Raw genomic sequence first — 17,864 nt, 5'->3', positions numbered from 1 at the left:
TTTTATTAACAGTTATTTATCTAATTTATTCTACTCTCGATGCAAAACCAAAATGATTTCATGTTTTAAATAGGTTAGACTAGTGGCTTTTAGTGTAGTTAGTAAACCGTATGGTTTTACTGTATAGTTTTTCACATTTTAATGTCTATTGGCAAAGTTTTATTAGCTATCTAGGCCTCAATAATCTTCTGGCACTTGATATCAGCACTCACGTTTGAATACCCTAAATGCCTCCTGAAACAAAAACCACACTTTATTTTGATGTTAACAGTATCTAGTAGCTTACTCAATTCACATTCTTATTAAATTAGAAGATTGTACACCAGTAGGGCCTACTTTATTTTTACCACAATAGTTCTCAGCAACAAAAACAAACGTCTTGACTTAAATCTATAAACACAGCACTACTTTACATTCATACCCGCCCCTTACGTTGCTTATATTATTTTGATTATGATGATATCATTGATGTAGTGCATAATACGATGGAAAATAATTATGCACTGTATCTAGATTTTATTATTTTTATAAACATAAAGTGGCTCGCAAATACAATCAATTTTAAAAATATAAATATAATTATTTTCTCAAACTTGCAATGAAATGTTGACATGACTTACTTCAAATTAGGGCCGGAAATACTACATATCCGGTGCGATGAGTGAAGATGATATATAAAGGAATTTCATACAGCCTTACACACCTAGGCCTGTAAGGCAACCTTCTTTTGTTTTTTAAGGTCAAATATCTTTATTATTTACTTTCAATACGAACTAATTAGAGTGACAGAGAAAAATGCCCGCAATTGACGTACTTCGATTTTACGGTAGCCCCTCAGCGTTGTGGTCAAGTCTGTCGTTTCGATTCATATAACATTTCCGTAAATTGATGAAAATCGATTTAAAAAAAACGAGACAATTAAAAAAAATTGACAATAAAATGAAATTCGATAAATTCAGAGCAAAAACCAAATGAAAATAAAACGAAATTCGATGTGAAAAAAAGGTAAATTAATAATACAAACAAATACAAAGTTGCAAGAATCGGCAGTAAGATCGATTCGACTAATTCGATTATAATCACTACATTATTTTAACAAACGAAAAGGTTAGCCTCATCAGTACAATGCATGTATAAATATTATGTCAATCCGTTGTCATTACTGTCACTATTTTACAATTTTAAAATCACAAATACGGCGTAATCCGAATATTGTGGATATATCTTGTCGATTCGAAACTTACTAACTTATTTAAATACATTCTTTAATTTGAGGTGACAATTTACCGTATCGACGGGACGAAGAACAAATGTTTGGCAAATAAGATACCTAAGAACATTTTGTATGGGAATGATTTTTCTTTCATTATATTATTTTCGTCAATTTTTTCAATGTTTTTAATAGTTATTCTGCTATTCGGGGCCAAGACTAATCCAACACAACAAAAAATAGATATATATATATATATATAGATAGATATTGTCGTCTGGCAGCCACGACAAAAAGTAAGAACTTATAATAGGTAATAGTGTCCGACCGAAACGTTTTTTACCGAAACGAAACCGAAGGTGCGGGTTTGGCTCTATTGTTCTATGTTAAAACCGTTTAAAATTTCCATTAAACCGTTTTTATACACATATTAAGACTGCGTCGACCATCCAGTGGCGCCCTCATTAGGGGACTTATGTTTTCTAATAAACCAATTAATTTCAGTATACATAAATCAGTAGGTATATTAATTTTGTTGTCCTACTTTTTCCTCAACGTTTGGTCTTTGTCACATAGTTTAGTTTCATAGTAAGAAGTACCATTACGTAAGTTTCGGCCCGATCGATAGGTCCGGCCGTTTTCTGGCCGAAACATGATTTTATGTCCGAAACCGAATCTTCGATCGGACACTAATAGGTAAGCCTTATTGAGCATGTGGGACTAGGTCGATCTGTGTAATAATGTAGGTACCATAATATTTGTTTTATTTATTATTTATTTACGCTAATATTTGATATATAGGTACTTAAGTCACAGAGCCACGCCTCATTATTTATCACGTAGTAGGTATAGGTTATATTATATGTATGTATTAACAATTTAGGGTAGTTTTATTATTCATAGGTACTTACTTAAACTTTGGCTGGGCGATAATTTTATGCGTCAGAAGCAATGCCGCTAGGCATCCGAAGCTGAAAATCACGATAATGCCGATCACGGGGCTAAACTGAAATCGAAAATAAACAATTATTGTTAAATAATATTTTTAACATACAGATAATTTTTCAACAACCTGTATAGGATAAAAGTGTGTCTCAAACTGGCCACATTTTTTATTTTAGTTTTAATGTGACAACACTAAAAACATCTGTCTTTTCCATAACAATGAAGAAATTGACCATGTTACATTTTTAATGAAACGAAATATACGTTTCTATTTCTAACTAGCTGTGTTTTACTATACAAATATTATATTATAATAATATTAGGCATTTATTAAAATAGTATACTAATATATATAATATTCGTTGTCTTTAAACAACGGTGTTTTGGACATTTGGGAGGCGTGCGGGGAGCCGAAGCCAATTCCTAGATGCTCTTGCAACATTTAATTGATAGGGGTATAGTCGTTAGATTTGTAGCTGGCCCCCAACGGCTTATCTTTTGTCTATTGTTAACTAAAACCGCGCGTGCCACTACCTGCAAAAAAAGTGGCTGTGACAGAATCGGACAGACAGACGGACATGACGAATCTATAAGGGTTCCGTTTTTTGCCATTTGGCTACGGAACCCTAAAAAGGACTTAAAATACGTGAGTGACCCGTTTTAACATATTTAACAACCCAGGGCTTACTTGATCATTCGCATCTTATCATGCTGAGACTTATGTATGGGAGTAAATCGCAAGTGGCATTCAAATTCGTAGGCTTTTTACAATTGGGTACTGAAAATAATTACAAACTTTAATTCCTGTTCCAATGAATTGACATGATGGGTAGTTTTTATTTTAATAATATCGTTTTTCATAACACTTGTAAATCCTAAATTTCGACCTAGGACTGTAATGTAACCTACGTCTTAAATTAAGCTATAGTTTTATTTTTTCTGTTTCTTATACCCCACAAGTGTGGTGAAAAACAGCGCGTGCCATGAGCCGTACAGAAATTACGAACTCGTGTTAAGTAAGCTCTCATCTTTGGCTTCGGACTTCAATTTACACTCTTTCGTAAATACTTGTTTACCGTCCTTAATATATATATAATTTAATACACTATGTACTATTATGGTTCTGTTTTCCTTAATTGTCTTGAAATTATAGCATTTTACCTATATAAGTACTCCACTGTTTTCACTGCTTTAGACTTATTGAATACAAATGTAAAATAGTCGCCCTAGGAAGGTTTGTTCTCGCATTCATTCTGCCCTGTTCGGGACTAAAGCCACGTATTGAAATTTAGTCTAGTGTTAGACCAAATTAAATTTCGGTTTCGGAAAATGGACAGTTGCACATCTGTAAACAGAATACTTCATACCCAATTGCGCGATTACTTTATTCACATGAGGAAAAATGTCCCGAAACGGATGTAGAGGCAGACAGCGACACCAGTAGGTAAATGTTTATTTATAACATTGACCGCACAAAATCAATGCTAAATTAGTTTATTGTTGTCCGCACAAAAACAATGCTAAACTAGTTTTTATTGTATACCTATTTAAAGGAATGGCAGCCCAAAATTATTATATTTAACGTGAATTGGTTACCGGAACCTAAGGACACATTTGCAGGCAGTTTTAGATACTTACGGCTGAATTCGATTTTAGACGTTAAAATTAGGGGTAAAATATTGGAGATTACTCATGTACCATGCTTGAATAAGATCAGGTTATCAAATAAGGGAAGAGGCTTGCTAAGTAACTACCCGAGCGAATTCGCTTCCGGGCGACACCATCAGTCAAAGAACGGGTAGTTTCTCCCTAATAAGGCATTATACGTATACTGCCAATATTGTTTTACACTTCAATTCTAAATAGGTCTCATTGGAGGAGAATTAAAAATAGTTATAAAGTACTTATATACACGGTGTTTTTAGGGTTCCGTACCTCGAAAGGAAAAAACGGAACCCTTATAGGATCACTTTGTTGTCCGTCCGTGTCTGCGTTTGTATGTCTGTCAAGACCCTTTTTCTCAGGAACGCGTGGAGGTATTAAGCTGGAATTTTTATCAAATACTCAGGTCTACTGTCCCTTCGAACTGTGAAAAAATCAAACGTTTATACCGCAAATTTTCGACACTCGTAAGGGAATCAAAACCTAAACCTACACCGTTAACTCAGAATCTTGAAATTTGGTACGAAGCACCGTCTTATAGCACAGATAAAGGAAAAAATTGAGAAAACCGTAAATTTTTAGTTACATTTATATAATAAAAATATTTTTAATAATTGATAATACTCGATTGTCGTGATGGGTGAACTTTTACTTATCTACGTACAGGTTTGTACGGAACCCTCGGTGTGCGAGTCCGACTCGCACTTGGCCGGTTTTTTTTTTACTTTAGAAATGGCGTAGTATTTTTTTTTCGTAAAAAGTACCTAATGTGTAGCGTTGTTGCGACAGGGACATTATATTTTAATCCACCAAACAATTAAAAATAATAAATAATATTTTACATATATTTAAATTTTTTCGAATATCGGTCGTCCGATATAAGTTAAATACTTAATAGAATACCGGTTTCTTTGAGAAAGAAACTTAATTTAAGCTCAGGAATGCGCCCTTGAAATTAACGGACTTTAAAAACACGGTAGTAGGTAATATCTCATTTACCTGGTTAGCACACTCTAAGTCCCAATTAATATTTAGTAGTTTTTCGTAAAGTGTTACAAATCTGCTAAAGTTGCAAACCTCTCCACAGTATGGTATTTTCAGTACGTGAGGGTCTTCAATGTCAGTGAAATTCCTGTATGATATTCTGATGTAATGTTGCTTCGTGTCATTAGCTGAAAAGAAAAAGAATAGGTAGATATGAAAAGTATCGTAAATGTGTGGCGGCATGGGCATACATTTCAATAATAGATTTAACGTGTCAACTCAACCGCAAAACGAATGTGGTGTGTGACTAGAAGTAAGAAAGGCTTAAATATAAAGTATTTTAAACACTGTTTACAGTATGTGTGACCAACACCGTTCACCACTTATTAATTAGGTACAATTACTTAGATTATTTGGAGCATTTTTCTACAAGTTTTACAACACTGGAGCTTAACAGTTAACAGTGCATGCAGTGTTACGTTAATATTGAACATTGATACTTACAATACAAAAGCTCCATGAGAATAGTAGACGTGTACACAGGGCACTTTCCATCGAACATGCCCAGAGCATTGAGAACACTCGCGACAGTGATATCGTGTCCACTGTATACTGCCAGTTTTACTGCTTTGGAATAGCCCTCAGGATAGGTCAGAGAAGTGTTAGCCATGTTCATCACAATCTCCTGGATCAGGGGACCGACCTTCAGACGCGCTAGTAGTGGAGTCATCGTCGGAATTCGAAAACTGAATAACAAAAAGTAAAAGTAAAGCTAGAAGCTGAAACTTGAAGACTAAGCAAAAATTCTCTGAATACGGTCGAATGACAATGAGGCAGGTATATGTAAATATGTAGGTATTGATCAATGCATGTATTTCGGTATATTGAGTATTGGATGTCAGGAGTCAAGTATAGGTAGCAAGGAAGGTTTGGGTGTTAGTGCTATTGAAATAAATAATATTTTTTTTTTTTTGACGACCGGTTTGGCCTAGTGGGTAGTGACCCTGCCTACGAAGCTGATGGTCCCGGGTTCAAATCCCGATAAGGGCATGTATTCGTGTGATGAGCATGGATATTTGTTCCTGAGTCATGGGTGTTTTCTATGTATTTAAGTATTTAGAAATATTTATATATTATATATATCGTCAACTCAACACAAGTCTTATTGAGCTTACTGTGGGATTTAGTCAATTTGTGTAATAATGAATAATGTCCTATAATAATAATGCTTGTGGCGAGCTGAATGGGAAGTGATGTCCCTTGGGTCCCATACCCCCGAGAGTCGGCCAGGTCCCTCTCTCCGGCTTGCCTTGATTGGCCGGCTGGAGTGAACACTGAGCAGGGGCCGCAGGACTCTCACCTCTGGCTTGCCTTCACCGGCCGTCCAGAGTGGGGTGTCAGAGCTATATGCTCGCAGGGTGGAAGTGAAATTTGCATAAGACGCGAGTTGGCACAGTGGCTGCTTACAGCCACTGGGTAGAAAGCGGCGTACACCTCTCCACACCCTGAGCCGCTCACGCAATGTTGTCCCCTTGTCGCTCCGTGCGAGCGGCCGTTTTCGGGGACCCATATTGTGAGTTGGCAAGTCACCACCTGCCCATTTTGTCGTGTTTTTAAAAACATATGATCAGGGCAGGTGCCATAGTATTCTCCATAGTCCCGGTTACCAGTCCACTTGCAATTCAACCCAATAGCCCGGTTTATTTTGGTACCCTTTTTTTTTACAATAGTCCTACACTAACCGGGGCTTGTCCTTGGGTGCACTGCTATAGTGTGAACAGGGATAATCGTCGGTTGGTGTCACGTTACATTTAGAGTAAATTGTCTTATTACAAGGGGCCTCTACGTGTTGGCTTCGGCCCCACGCACGCCTTCCAAATGTCCGGGACCCCATGGTCCCGAGAATTTATAAAAGACAGACAATAATAATAATATAATATTTATTTATTTAATTATAACTAGTGGCAAACTTCAAGTAAAGTCATGTCGGTTTTGATTAAATCTGGCACAAATATGAGACGCTTTACGAAACTTGAAAACTGGCTTTGTTTTCAATTTTAATTGTACTTACTATTCATTTTAATTTAGATTTTAATTTAGTAGTAATTAAATTTTGACACATCACATGTAAATTGAGTTTATGAATAAATGAGTATGAGTAATAAATTGATTAATTTACGTAAAACATATCAACAAGTTGAAATGTTTACAATTATATACCGTGTTTCATTGAATTCCGTTAACTTCGGGGTATCGGTAAGTACGTTTAAGGAAACTAAATGACATAGTTAATTTAATTTTTTTTTTTATAAAAAGTAATTAAATTTTGCATATAGCGTTGTTGTAACACGGACATTTCATTTAAACTCAACCAAACAATTGAAATCTGTGACATACTCGTATCAATGTCATTACGAATATCGATCGTCCGATATAGTAGGTACCTAGGTACTAAACACTAATCAATATGTAAACAGACCCTAAGGCTAGTGTACACGCTCGTAAGGGCCTTATACGATAAAAAATAATTATTGATTATCTCCGAAATGGAGTTCATTAGATTACCGGTGTCTTTGAGAAATTTACTTAATTTAAGCTCAGGGATGTACTCTTGAAATTAACGGCAATTAAAAAAAAACACGGTGTATAAACCTGCCTTCATAACTTTTATTTTGCCGCTAATAAATAACTGAGACGAAGTTAAAGACCGCTTAAACCTCTCATAACAACGAACACGTTTTTTACTACTTTTTCCTAATCAGAACACGATACCGAATATGCCCTTAAACGGTTCGCCATTATTTTTGTTACACCTTGTACATAAATAAATAGTAGGAGATAAAAAGTGGTCCAGTCCATGGTTGCCTAGATTTACCGATTTTTATATAAAATCTAATTAATCATGTACTGGACCATTTTTGAATAGGGTAACCTAAAACAGTTAGATTATATATAAAATAAGCGATTAAATAACAAACAATAAAATGTCAAGGGATTATATTTCATACCTATAACAGGCCGGCTCTCGCATTTCGTCAGGATACACGTTATGAGTCCATTTTGGTAGTGTGAAGTTATACAATCTCTCAATATACAAGGTAGAGTATACACTCAAGATATCGTAATAATCCTTTATCTTCATGCCCGTATACGCTGTCATATAACTGAAAATTTTATGAACAATATTTTAATGATAACAAAACTTAGGCACAGAAGGTAGGGAGACAATTAATTTTAAAAAATGGCCAACAGCATGTCGAGACATGCTCAGTGTATGGTTGCATAGTATTTCTTACTCTTTCGTTCTAAAGCTGCCAATATTTGTTGATGACCCTTGTTAGTTTTTAATGACCTTTCCAACCACACACTGTAAGGTTGAAGCAAAAGTTTTAGATTTGTAAGACTTTGTTGGTTTTATTGATTTATATATTCATGCCAAATTGCAGCTTTATAGCACTAAACTATGACGGAGCACAGCCTCGGACAGACAGACATGACGAAGCTATAAGGGTTCTATAAAGCTCTGCGATATTTCCCTGTTGGCCCTAAGGTTACTAAGACTTGCTTGCACCCTTTACAGGGCAACTGTCTCAAAAAGCGGCCAAGTGCGAGTCGGACTCGCCCATGAAGGGTTCCGTACCATTTATGACGTATTAAAAAAAAAAACTACTTACTGGATCTCGTTCAAACCAATTTTCGGTGGAAGTATGCATAGTAATGTACATCATATATTTTTTTAGGTTTATCATTCTCTTATTTTAGAAGTTACAGGGGGGGAGGGGCACACATTTTACCACTTTGGAAGTGTCTCTCGCGCAAACTATTCAGTTTAGAAAAAAATGATATTAGAAACCCCAATATCATTTTTAAGGACCTATCCATAGATACCCCACACGTATGGGTTTGATGAAAAAAATTTTTTTGAGTTTCAGTTCTAAGTATGGGGAACCCCTAAAATTTATTGTTATTTTTCTATTTTTGTGTGGAAATCTTAATGCGGTTCATAGAATACATCTACTTACCAAGTTTGAACACTATAGTTCTTATAGTTTCGGAAAAAAGTGGTTGTGACATAATCGGACAGACGGACATGACGAATCTATAAGGGTTCCGTTTTTTGCCATTTGGCTACGGAACCCTATAAAGACCATCCTATAACACCATCATTTTGTATTTTTACAAGTTTTTATTTAACTTGCAATGTACCTATGTATGTTTGTACGGGTAAAATCTGGCAAGTTAAATTTGACTCGCTTCCCGGTTTCTGATGAAGCAAAACTTTGCATACATATGTAAGTCAAGTGACAAAGCAATATTATGGTACCATTGAGCTGATCTGATGATGGAGACAGAAGGTGCCCGTAGGAACTCTAATAAAACAATGTACTTAACCTAATTATATTTGGGATTTTTAGAATTGTCTCTATGAGTATAGCTGCCTGTGTAAAAAAAAGTAGTCAGCGAGAAAAGCTTGTACCAAAAATGAAATTTTTGACAAGGACCAGTTTCTTGTATTGAATTTTCAGGTGTATATATTGGTAAGGAGGCTTAAATTGAGCCTTTTTTTTACAGTCTTGCCGGTTAAAGGGTTAACCTTATATATAGGGTTAAACCTTTAACCAGTGGTTTAGTGTTCTTGAAATTACCAACATGAGAAGTTTAACTTTGTGCCAACTGCAATTTAATGGTATATAGATGAAATGCCAGTTTGACCTTTATAACATAGGAAATTTGAACTCACTCCATTAGGTCTTGATATTTAGCTAGTCTTTCCTTATATTCCTTAGAATCTTTGTATTCTTCGAGCGCCTTGTCATATGTAGCACATTTTCGTTCCATAGCTAGAACTTCATCCAATTTTTCAGGAACGGTATGGACGGGTATTGGTTGCCACATTAGATGATCATCCCAAACAGAATTTCCAACAGGAGGATACATTCCTGGACATTCAAATATGGTATTGGAATAGGTACAGTCACGCCTGAAAACATCAACATGATCGAAGTGCCAGAAATATATATACACGACTTTATGGCCCATATATTAGGGTTGTGTAAAAAGCGGTGGTAGCCAAGTGGGTATGACGTCCGACTTTCAATCCGGAGGTCGCGGGTTCAAATCCTGGCTCGCACCAATGAGTTTTTCGGAACTTATGTACGAAATGTCATTTGATATTTACCACTAGCTTTTCGGTGAAGGAAAGCATCGTGAGGAAGCTTGCATACAACTGCGAAGAAATTCAAAGGTGTATGTGACGTCCCCAATCCACATTGAGCTAGTGTGGGGACTATAGACCGAGCCCTCTCGCGCAGGAGAGGAGGCCTGTGCCCAGCAGTGGGCCATATATAGGCTTAATTATTATTATTATTATATACACATATTTTTGGCACTTTGTCCGTACCAATATTTTCAGATGTGACCGTACCTTAAGCAAAGGGAAGTCGGAGATACTTGTTAAGTTTAGCAATTACAAATATTTTGTCACTCGCTATATAGATATTATTTTCTATTTTGAATTACTATTTATGCATATGTAAATCTTAGGTAAACATTATTCTACCTGCTAAATTAGCTTCTACAGACATCAATGTGCGATCTACATCAGTAGACCTCACTCTAACTTGAGTGGGATCAAATGTTGCAGACACCATTTTCTGTAACAAATTTACACTAAAAATATAACTTACAGTACAAAAGCACAGCCAAAAATATTAAATACAAAAGTGATAATATAATTATCACATCTGACACCTGACATGTTCTGCTGGCTGGGTAGCCTGGATGTCAACTTATAATAGTTAGGGCCTGTTTCACAATGTCCAAGTAAAGTATTGGATAGCTAATTAACAAATAAATTACCTGCCTTTATCTGGCAGAGCAATTTATCTACCAGTTAAGCTTATTTGAAGATTGTGAAACATCAACAATTACTTTATTTATCAGATAAGTAGCAAGTAGCTTATTCAGGACTTTACTTGGATATTGTGAAACAGGCCCTCAGAATATTATCTATGAATAATAAATGTTTAAAATCTCCAAGATTAAGCCAAATACATTGAGAATTCAAAACTTGTCAAGGTCATTATTACAATCAGGTATCTTGTAAGCAGAGTAAACTCATTTTAAGCAGTAATTTATGAAATAAAACATCAAGAAAGAGGAAGTCAATTATCTACAGGCTATATAGCAAAATAATAATAGCCTTCAAACCTGTAATGAGAAATTAGAGGGATTTTGTGTTTCTTTAAGTTGTTAGAAAAATTAGATATAAGAAGATTGAATGAAAGAATGGGTTAAACTTTATTCACAAGAACATATGGTACATTACATATCATTAAGTGTACATATTTGACCCTTGATATGCTCCGCCTTAGGGCATGTGAAAATTATTTGAATTGTCACGGTTCATGCATGTCAAAGTAAAATATGTTACATAAATGTTGTATTTCCTAAAATATTATCAAATACAAACATTAATATTTGATTTTTACTTAAATATAAACATCAAGTTTTAATTCTCAACCTGCAGTCAGTTACTATTTTAAATTCTGCACATAAGTTCATCAAACTGTTAGCTAATAACTAGTTAAATCCAATTTACTTATTTATGTCAAAATGAAGTAATAATTAGAATTCATAATCTCAAAATGAACCAGTAATTAGAATTTATAATGTCAAAACTTAAATGAATTAATAATGAGAATTTATAATGTCAAAAGTTTACATGTCGAAATTAATAATAATTAGAAGAAGCAAATCTTAATCACATTTGTGAGTTGTTAAGGTAAATTGTGTTGAATATATAGCTTTTTTTATGTATACATAATTTGTAGAAACAAGTATGTTGTCATAATCACTTACCCCATACCTTTCCCTGAACCATTTGCCCAGGGCGTAGTGTTGCCGCTTGCCGGTGTTCGTCAGCTGGCCAAACTTGACCGGCCACAAGGATTCATTTCTGTATGGATCGGTAGGATACAAGTCTACGGGGCTCCTGTCGCCATGTCTAAATATTACTGCCGCGTACTGCACAATCAAATCTTCTTGTGGGTCTTGGCTCAGCGATACGCTCAGTAAGGTGAGAATAATAACAAATCCGATCATTTTCAATGCACATAAAATTAACCATCGAATGCCAAATTATTACAATAGCATGTTATTATTACACCTAACCAAAAAAAGGGTTAGTTACAGGAACTGTACAGTTCACCATAGCAATAAATCATCAAATAATCTATACGAAAATAAATTTAAACGTAGGTAACGGCGGCGGCTAGTGTCAAAGCGACATTTAAGACTTAATTTTCATTTATTCCCATTCGGCGTTTAGTATATGCTGATTGTTTGCCAGCATCCCAAATGACCGACTAGACACGACACGAGTTATTTAAATACGGCTTCATGCCACCGACCCACCGTGCACCCAGCTGCAGCTACAACACAATGCAAAAATAACACTTTATACCATAGACCAAAGAGCATATAATCACTACGTTTTAAGAAACGGGACTTCCATACTAGCGAGTGGAATCAGTTTGTTTCGCAAATCATTACCAAAATCTACGGCAAAGAACTGTCAAGTAACCATAATAGGGATGTTACGGAGCTTTGCCTCCGGATCCGTTAAGACGGAACTTCCGTTTGGTTTCACACCTCCGGATCCGACTCCGCCTTCGCTATTTTTTTATTTTACACCTCCGCCTCCGACTCCGCCTCCGTTACATTTTTACCAGAGTTATACCGGAACTGTAGGTATTGTATTAGCCGCAGCAGCGGCGCAGCGCACGCGAACTTTTAAAATTAGCTACAGAAAAAAAGGAAGCACAGTCCTCATCCTCAGGTTCAAGTTAAACGCCTCTTCAGGAGATAAAAAACAAATAAAACTACAAGATGCGTTTACGAAAAATCTAAAATGGCCAACTTCGCATCCTAAATCTAGGGAAGTTGACAAATTAATCTCCGAAATGATCGCCCTTCAGCACCTTCCTTTTAACTTCGTGGAAAGCATTGGATTTAAACGGCTTATACGAGTAAGTTACCTTGCGCCGAATTATCAGCTACGAGGACGGCAATATTTCACGACATATATATGCGAAGAAATGTACCCGAAATTAGCAGGAAAAATCGGCGAATTAATTGAAACGTTCGATTAAATATCTTTCACTACATATATATGGAGTGAACCCAGATCTAATGTGTCGTTACTAAGCCTCACAGCACACGGGATAGACGAATACGTTTGAAGGCCGACCTGATAGAAATAAAATTTTACAACATCCTTATACAATGGGGCATTATTTACGAGAAAATTCACTGTTTTGTTCGCGATTCTGGTTCAAATATGATACGATCACTGAGGTTGTCCGATATTCCAAACGTGAACTGCACTGTCCATCAGTTACAACTTTGCGCGCGACATACGTTGGAGTCTAATGAATGCATCAAAGATTTAATAGCGAAATACAAGAAAAAATTGTTTTGTTTTATAAATTTAAAACTAGCGCGATGAATCAATAATCTATCTAAGTTTAAGTGTATGTATATACATTTAAGTTAAAAGTTAAGAAGATATTCTTAATTTGTTTTTATGTTCGCTTTCACTTTTGTTTAACGTACTGTTGATGATTATGCATTACTTTTTATATACGTTACATTATGTAATACATTAAGTTTGCCTTTCAATTAAGTTTCGAGTTGACATATATATTTGTTTGTCTAAAATAGATCTTCTTCCTCGCGTTGTCCCGGCATTTTGCCACGGCTCATGGGAGCCTAGGGTCCGCTTGACAACTATTCCCAAGATTTGGCGTAGGCACTAGTTTTTACGAAAGCGACTGCCATCTGACCTTCCAACCCAGGCCTCTGGATCTGGCCTTGTTGGGATTAGTCCGGTTTCCTCACGATGTTTTCCTTCACCGAAAAGCGACTGGTAAATATCAAATTATATTTCGTACGTATGTTCCGAAAAACTCATTGGTACGAGCCAGGGTTTAAACCCGCGACCTCCGGATTGCAAGTCGCACGCTCTTACCGCTAGGCCACCAGCGCTTTTTTAAAGCAAAGCTTGATTATATTGTGTCGTTTGACGTTTCATTAAAACTTGCCCTTATCAAGTCAGCTTCCACTTAAAAAATACTCGGCTCCGACTCCGCCTCCGGTAAACCTCCGGATCCGGCTCCGGCTCCGGATGCGGCGCCTAATCCGAAAATAGTCAACCGCGTTCATATATATGTATATATCGTTGTCTAAATACGCACAACACATACCATGCATACTTTAGTACTAAGTCAATTTGTGTAATAATATCCTATAAGATTTCTTTATTTATCATAAAAACAGAGATTAATTTTCTTACATTTTAGGTTTATATAATAAATAATGACTAGATAAAAAAAAGTTAACTTATGACCATTAATGCATAAATTATAGATAATTTATGATATTTATAGATAGTTTATTAATCTTCGACGAATTAATTATGGTCATATTGCATGCAAGTTCTCAGGAAATTTCAGATATTTAATTTTATTATTTACACTGATATGCAAATAAAACTACAGTTATCGATAGTTATAGTACATCCCTAGTACACAACGAAAAAGAATATAAAATATCTAATTTTCGATGTGTTTATAGCCTACTGACCCAAAATAAGGTCAAAAGTATCTAAAGCAATACTTACCGGTCTTCATCCAAGGGAAATTTCGCCATGAAATCCCTTTTTTCGTGATTTTCTCGAGTGGCTCGCTTGCCACATATTTCACACTTAGTAAACCGTTTTATGGCTGGCATTAAAACAAACTCGCTCTTTACTCTGATTGCGGTTGACTATTTTCGATTTTTTCACTAAATATTAAAGAAATTACACGAAATACCCGAACAAAACATTGAAGCCTTCATAACAAACAAAACAATAATAAATAGCACTGACGTTTTCTTTTTCTTTGTTGGCAATGATTTGCGAAACAAACTCCATACAAAACTTTTTTTGTTCCTAGTTGCGTCAGCCTGCCATAGACAAGAAAAGGTCAACACAAACAACTGTCAAACGTATAGAATCAATTATGGAAGGTAGAGGCAAGGAACAAAATCTCCATATATCAAAAAGTGTCCGACAAAAAACCATAAATAGGGGGCGCTACAATACCTAGAATACTTAAGAAAAAAAATCTAATCATAGACAGCGCACTTCACTCCGTCAATAACGCCAGGTTCTTAGCTACTCTAGCGCTACTCTGGAGAAATTTGGAACTATTATTTATAGCTGACAGCTGGACACTTTTGCAACAGTTCTGCTTAAGTTGATTCTGTTCCTTGCCTCTACCTTCCAAAGAATAAATATTAGGGAATATTACGCGAAACTCTGCTTAGGGGGCGCCACTACCACAATCCCTCACAATCTGTGGGTCTAAAGGGCCCTCCACACTCGTGCGCGAAGCCGCGAACGCGAGTGTGGATGGCCCTCGCGTCGATTTCGCAGATTGTTCACGCCTTCGCGTCTTATTCCCCGTTTTTTGTCGGTATTTGGCCCGCGTCAAAGGAGAAGCGAAGCGCAAACTTGCAAGACTCCACACTCGCGATCGCTTCGCGCCGCGATTCGCTCACGAGTCGGTTAATCAGTTAAACTGTCATAACCTTCTATGGCGGCTACTTGGTGCGAATAGGTGCGAACTTAATCAACCAACCGAATTGCGGCGCGAAGCGATTGCGAGTGTGGAGTCTTGCAAGTTCGCGCTTCGCGTCTCCTTTGACGCGGGCCAGAGGACCTACCGCGAACCACGTTTGACGTGTTGCCTCTCTGTCGCACTTGTAAATTCGCACGTAAGTCAACACGTCGAACGTAGTTCGCGGTAGGCCCTCAGATACCGACAAAAAACGGGGAATAAGGCGTGAAGGCGTGAACAATCTGCGAAATCGACGCTAGGGCCATCCACACTCGCGTTCGTGGCTTCGCGCCTCGATTCGCGCACGAGAGCCCTATAGAGAGAGATGACTACGCTACGCTACGGAGCGTTAACGATTGTAAAGTTGGCTACGCGGCATGGAAGCCGATTTTCAATTTCGAATTTCTGAAAAGAATCAGCTTACGTGTGATGAGCCAATTGGCAAACCAAAAAGGCATCACATTCAAGAATTGTTTGAGATGTTGCGCCTTCAATTTCCATGTTTCAAATTTGCCGTCGGAAATCATAACCAATAGCACTCAGGTAAAGTTCATTGCCGTCACATTGTCTTTGTGGTAGTCGGAATTTGCTTGAACTAAAACAAGGAATCCTAAATGCATCCTAATTAGGTATCTGTATGAAGAGGCCAAGTTTAGCCTAAACAATAACAACTATTAAACTGTCCCTGCTACCTGTTTTTAGCCCTTTCATTATGAATAATGAGAACCCTAAATGCATCCTAATTGGTTATCTGTATGAGGGGGGCGGAGTAGTTAAGTTTAAGGGTCCGGTTTTTAAAATAATATGTCCATCGCAGTCCGTTTCTACTTGAGTTTATTAAAAAAGTAAAAAAATAAAATGGGGTCGGCGGTCCGGATCCGGACCGCGGTCCGCCATTTGGTGATCCAGGTAGGCAAATTTTTTCGCAAGTGGTTTACCGTCAACGCCCCCGATAGTACCTACACATATAATTGCACCAGGGTTCGGAATAAATATTATTTTCACCTCAGCAGCTCGAACAAGGGTAATTTGCTGCTTAAAAACAGTGAGCAAAATGGTATTTTGCGCACTGAGTGAGACAAAATTATATTCAAGTGACCTTTATATTCGAATGTCATTTCTACGTGTGGGGCCTAATACAAGTTCGAAATATTTGGATTATATTCGCTCTGTCCCTTGCACGTCATTAGCAAAAAGAAAGAGACAAAAAGTTTAAACGTAATTTAACGGTATATTGACAGTTTATAATAGACCCCCGAAATAAGTCAGACCGCGTCGTTCCAAATGACCCTACGACGAGTATCATGCGTAATAATAAGTTAATGAAAAAAAAGTTTAATATTTGATAAAAACACCATCTTTTAAGTATTTTATTGTACAATCAAAACAATAAACTTAAAAAAATACAAAAATTATTACGCATAATAAATAATTCTACTTATAACGATTTCTGCTTATACTTGACAAATAGTAGTACTGTCAACTGATGTTCGTTATTTCTGTATTATTTTATTGTAATTTCTTTCATTCTGTTTTATTGCGGCGATTAAACTTCGTCGTTGGAATACATTAATGAATGAAATAGTAATGAAGAAGGATTACAAGTTTTCAGGTTGTATTTTTGCCTTCCAAATATATTCTCACTGCTGATGTGAAAAGTATTGTGTCCAACACAAGATCAAAGTTATTTACATCTTGTGCGCTTTTGAGTCCCTTACTACGTTCAAGATTCTAAATTATAGAATCTTTCGCTTGCACGGTACACAAAATAAGCACTCGAAGAAATATCAAACTTTGCTCTGTTGTTGTACAAATAACTATTTCGGTTAATTATTCACTTTCCGTCTAAATCTGTACCCCCAGTGTAAATATTTTCGACAGCGAAACGTTACGTACGCGTTTGCGTTAAGTGTCATTTTGTATGAGATTTTTGACTTTCCAAAACGTCCCGCTTGGCGCGCTGTTCAAAAACCCATACAAAATGAGACTTAACGCAAACGCGTATGTCACGTTTCGCTATCGACAAAATTTACACTAGAGGCACTGTTCAAAATTCGCAAATATTTGTCTTGTTTAAAAAGTTTGTCAACTTTGACATTTAAATTACTACCTATTAAATAAATAAATCATAAACAAGATGTACACATTATGAAAATGTTGAAACACCGTGGTTTTTTGTGTTATGGTTCACTTATTTGCAAAAAAGGATTTGGTGATATAATCCTAACAGTTTAAGGGTAGTTAGATGGGTAACTGGGGGCACGGCAGTGCATTTTGACTGAGGTGTAGAGTTAGTGAAGTTAAGGCTTGTAGAGTTATAAGCTTGGCTCTACAAGAGATCTGATAACATTTTGACAGTGACCTTATGGTTTCGTCTTGGCAACATTTTACATGAAAAT

At 36.4% G+C, this 17,864-nt stretch overlaps 1 protein-coding gene across 4 annotated transcripts; it reads right to left on the bottom strand.

The window, feature by feature from the left end:
* LOC133517522 (prostatic acid phosphatase-like) lies at positions 1-12,258 on the bottom strand. 4 transcript variants are annotated; one of them, XM_061850854.1, is made up of 8 exons: positions 11,663-12,257; positions 10,362-10,455; positions 9,543-9,741; positions 7,810-7,965; positions 5,306-5,547; positions 4,817-4,989; positions 2,122-2,216; positions 1-234 (listed from the first exon to the last, which is right to left on the bottom strand). In XM_061850854.1, exons 1-8 carry the CDS (start codon positions 11,903-11,905, stop codon positions 171-173), a joined length of 1,266 nt encoding a protein of 421 aa, XP_061706838.1. In that variant the 5' UTR covers positions 11,906-12,257; the 3' UTR covers positions 1-170. The 4 variants fall into 4 exon arrangements, 2 of the variants coding, with proteins under 2 accessions (XP_061706838.1, XP_061706842.1); XM_061850858.1 differs by having other exon boundaries at positions 4,895-4,989; XR_009799385.1 differs by lacking the exon at positions 1-234 and adding an exon at positions 2,844-2,933 and having other exon boundaries at positions 2,116-2,216; positions 11,663-12,258.
* Between the last annotated feature and the right edge of the window lie 5,606 nt (positions 12,259-17,864).

The sequence above is a fragment of the Cydia pomonella genome, chromosome 1 (assembly GCF_033807575.1).
Source record: "Cydia pomonella isolate Wapato2018A chromosome 1, ilCydPomo1, whole genome shotgun sequence".
In the NCBI taxonomy this organism is placed as follows: domain Eukaryota; kingdom Metazoa; phylum Arthropoda; class Insecta; order Lepidoptera; family Tortricidae; genus Cydia; species Cydia pomonella.
The sequence above is the reverse complement of the archived record's forward strand: the minus strand, read 5'-3'. Positions and strand labels throughout refer to the sequence as shown.

Bases quoted from the DNA above. Each gene is read 5' to 3' on its own strand.
- LOC133517522 (XM_061850854.1), bottom strand. From the start codon at position 11,905: ATGATCGGATTTGTTATTATTCTCACCTTACTGAGCGTATCGCTGAGC. The intron at 7,966-9,542 runs GTGAGTTCAAAT...TAAAATTTTCAG, and splicing joins AAATATCAAGACCTAATGGA to TTATATGACAGCGTATACGG. The intron at 235-2,121 runs GTAAGTACCTAT...TTTTTGTTTCAG, and splicing joins ATCGCCCAGCCAAAGTTTAA to GAGGCATTTAGGGTATTCAA.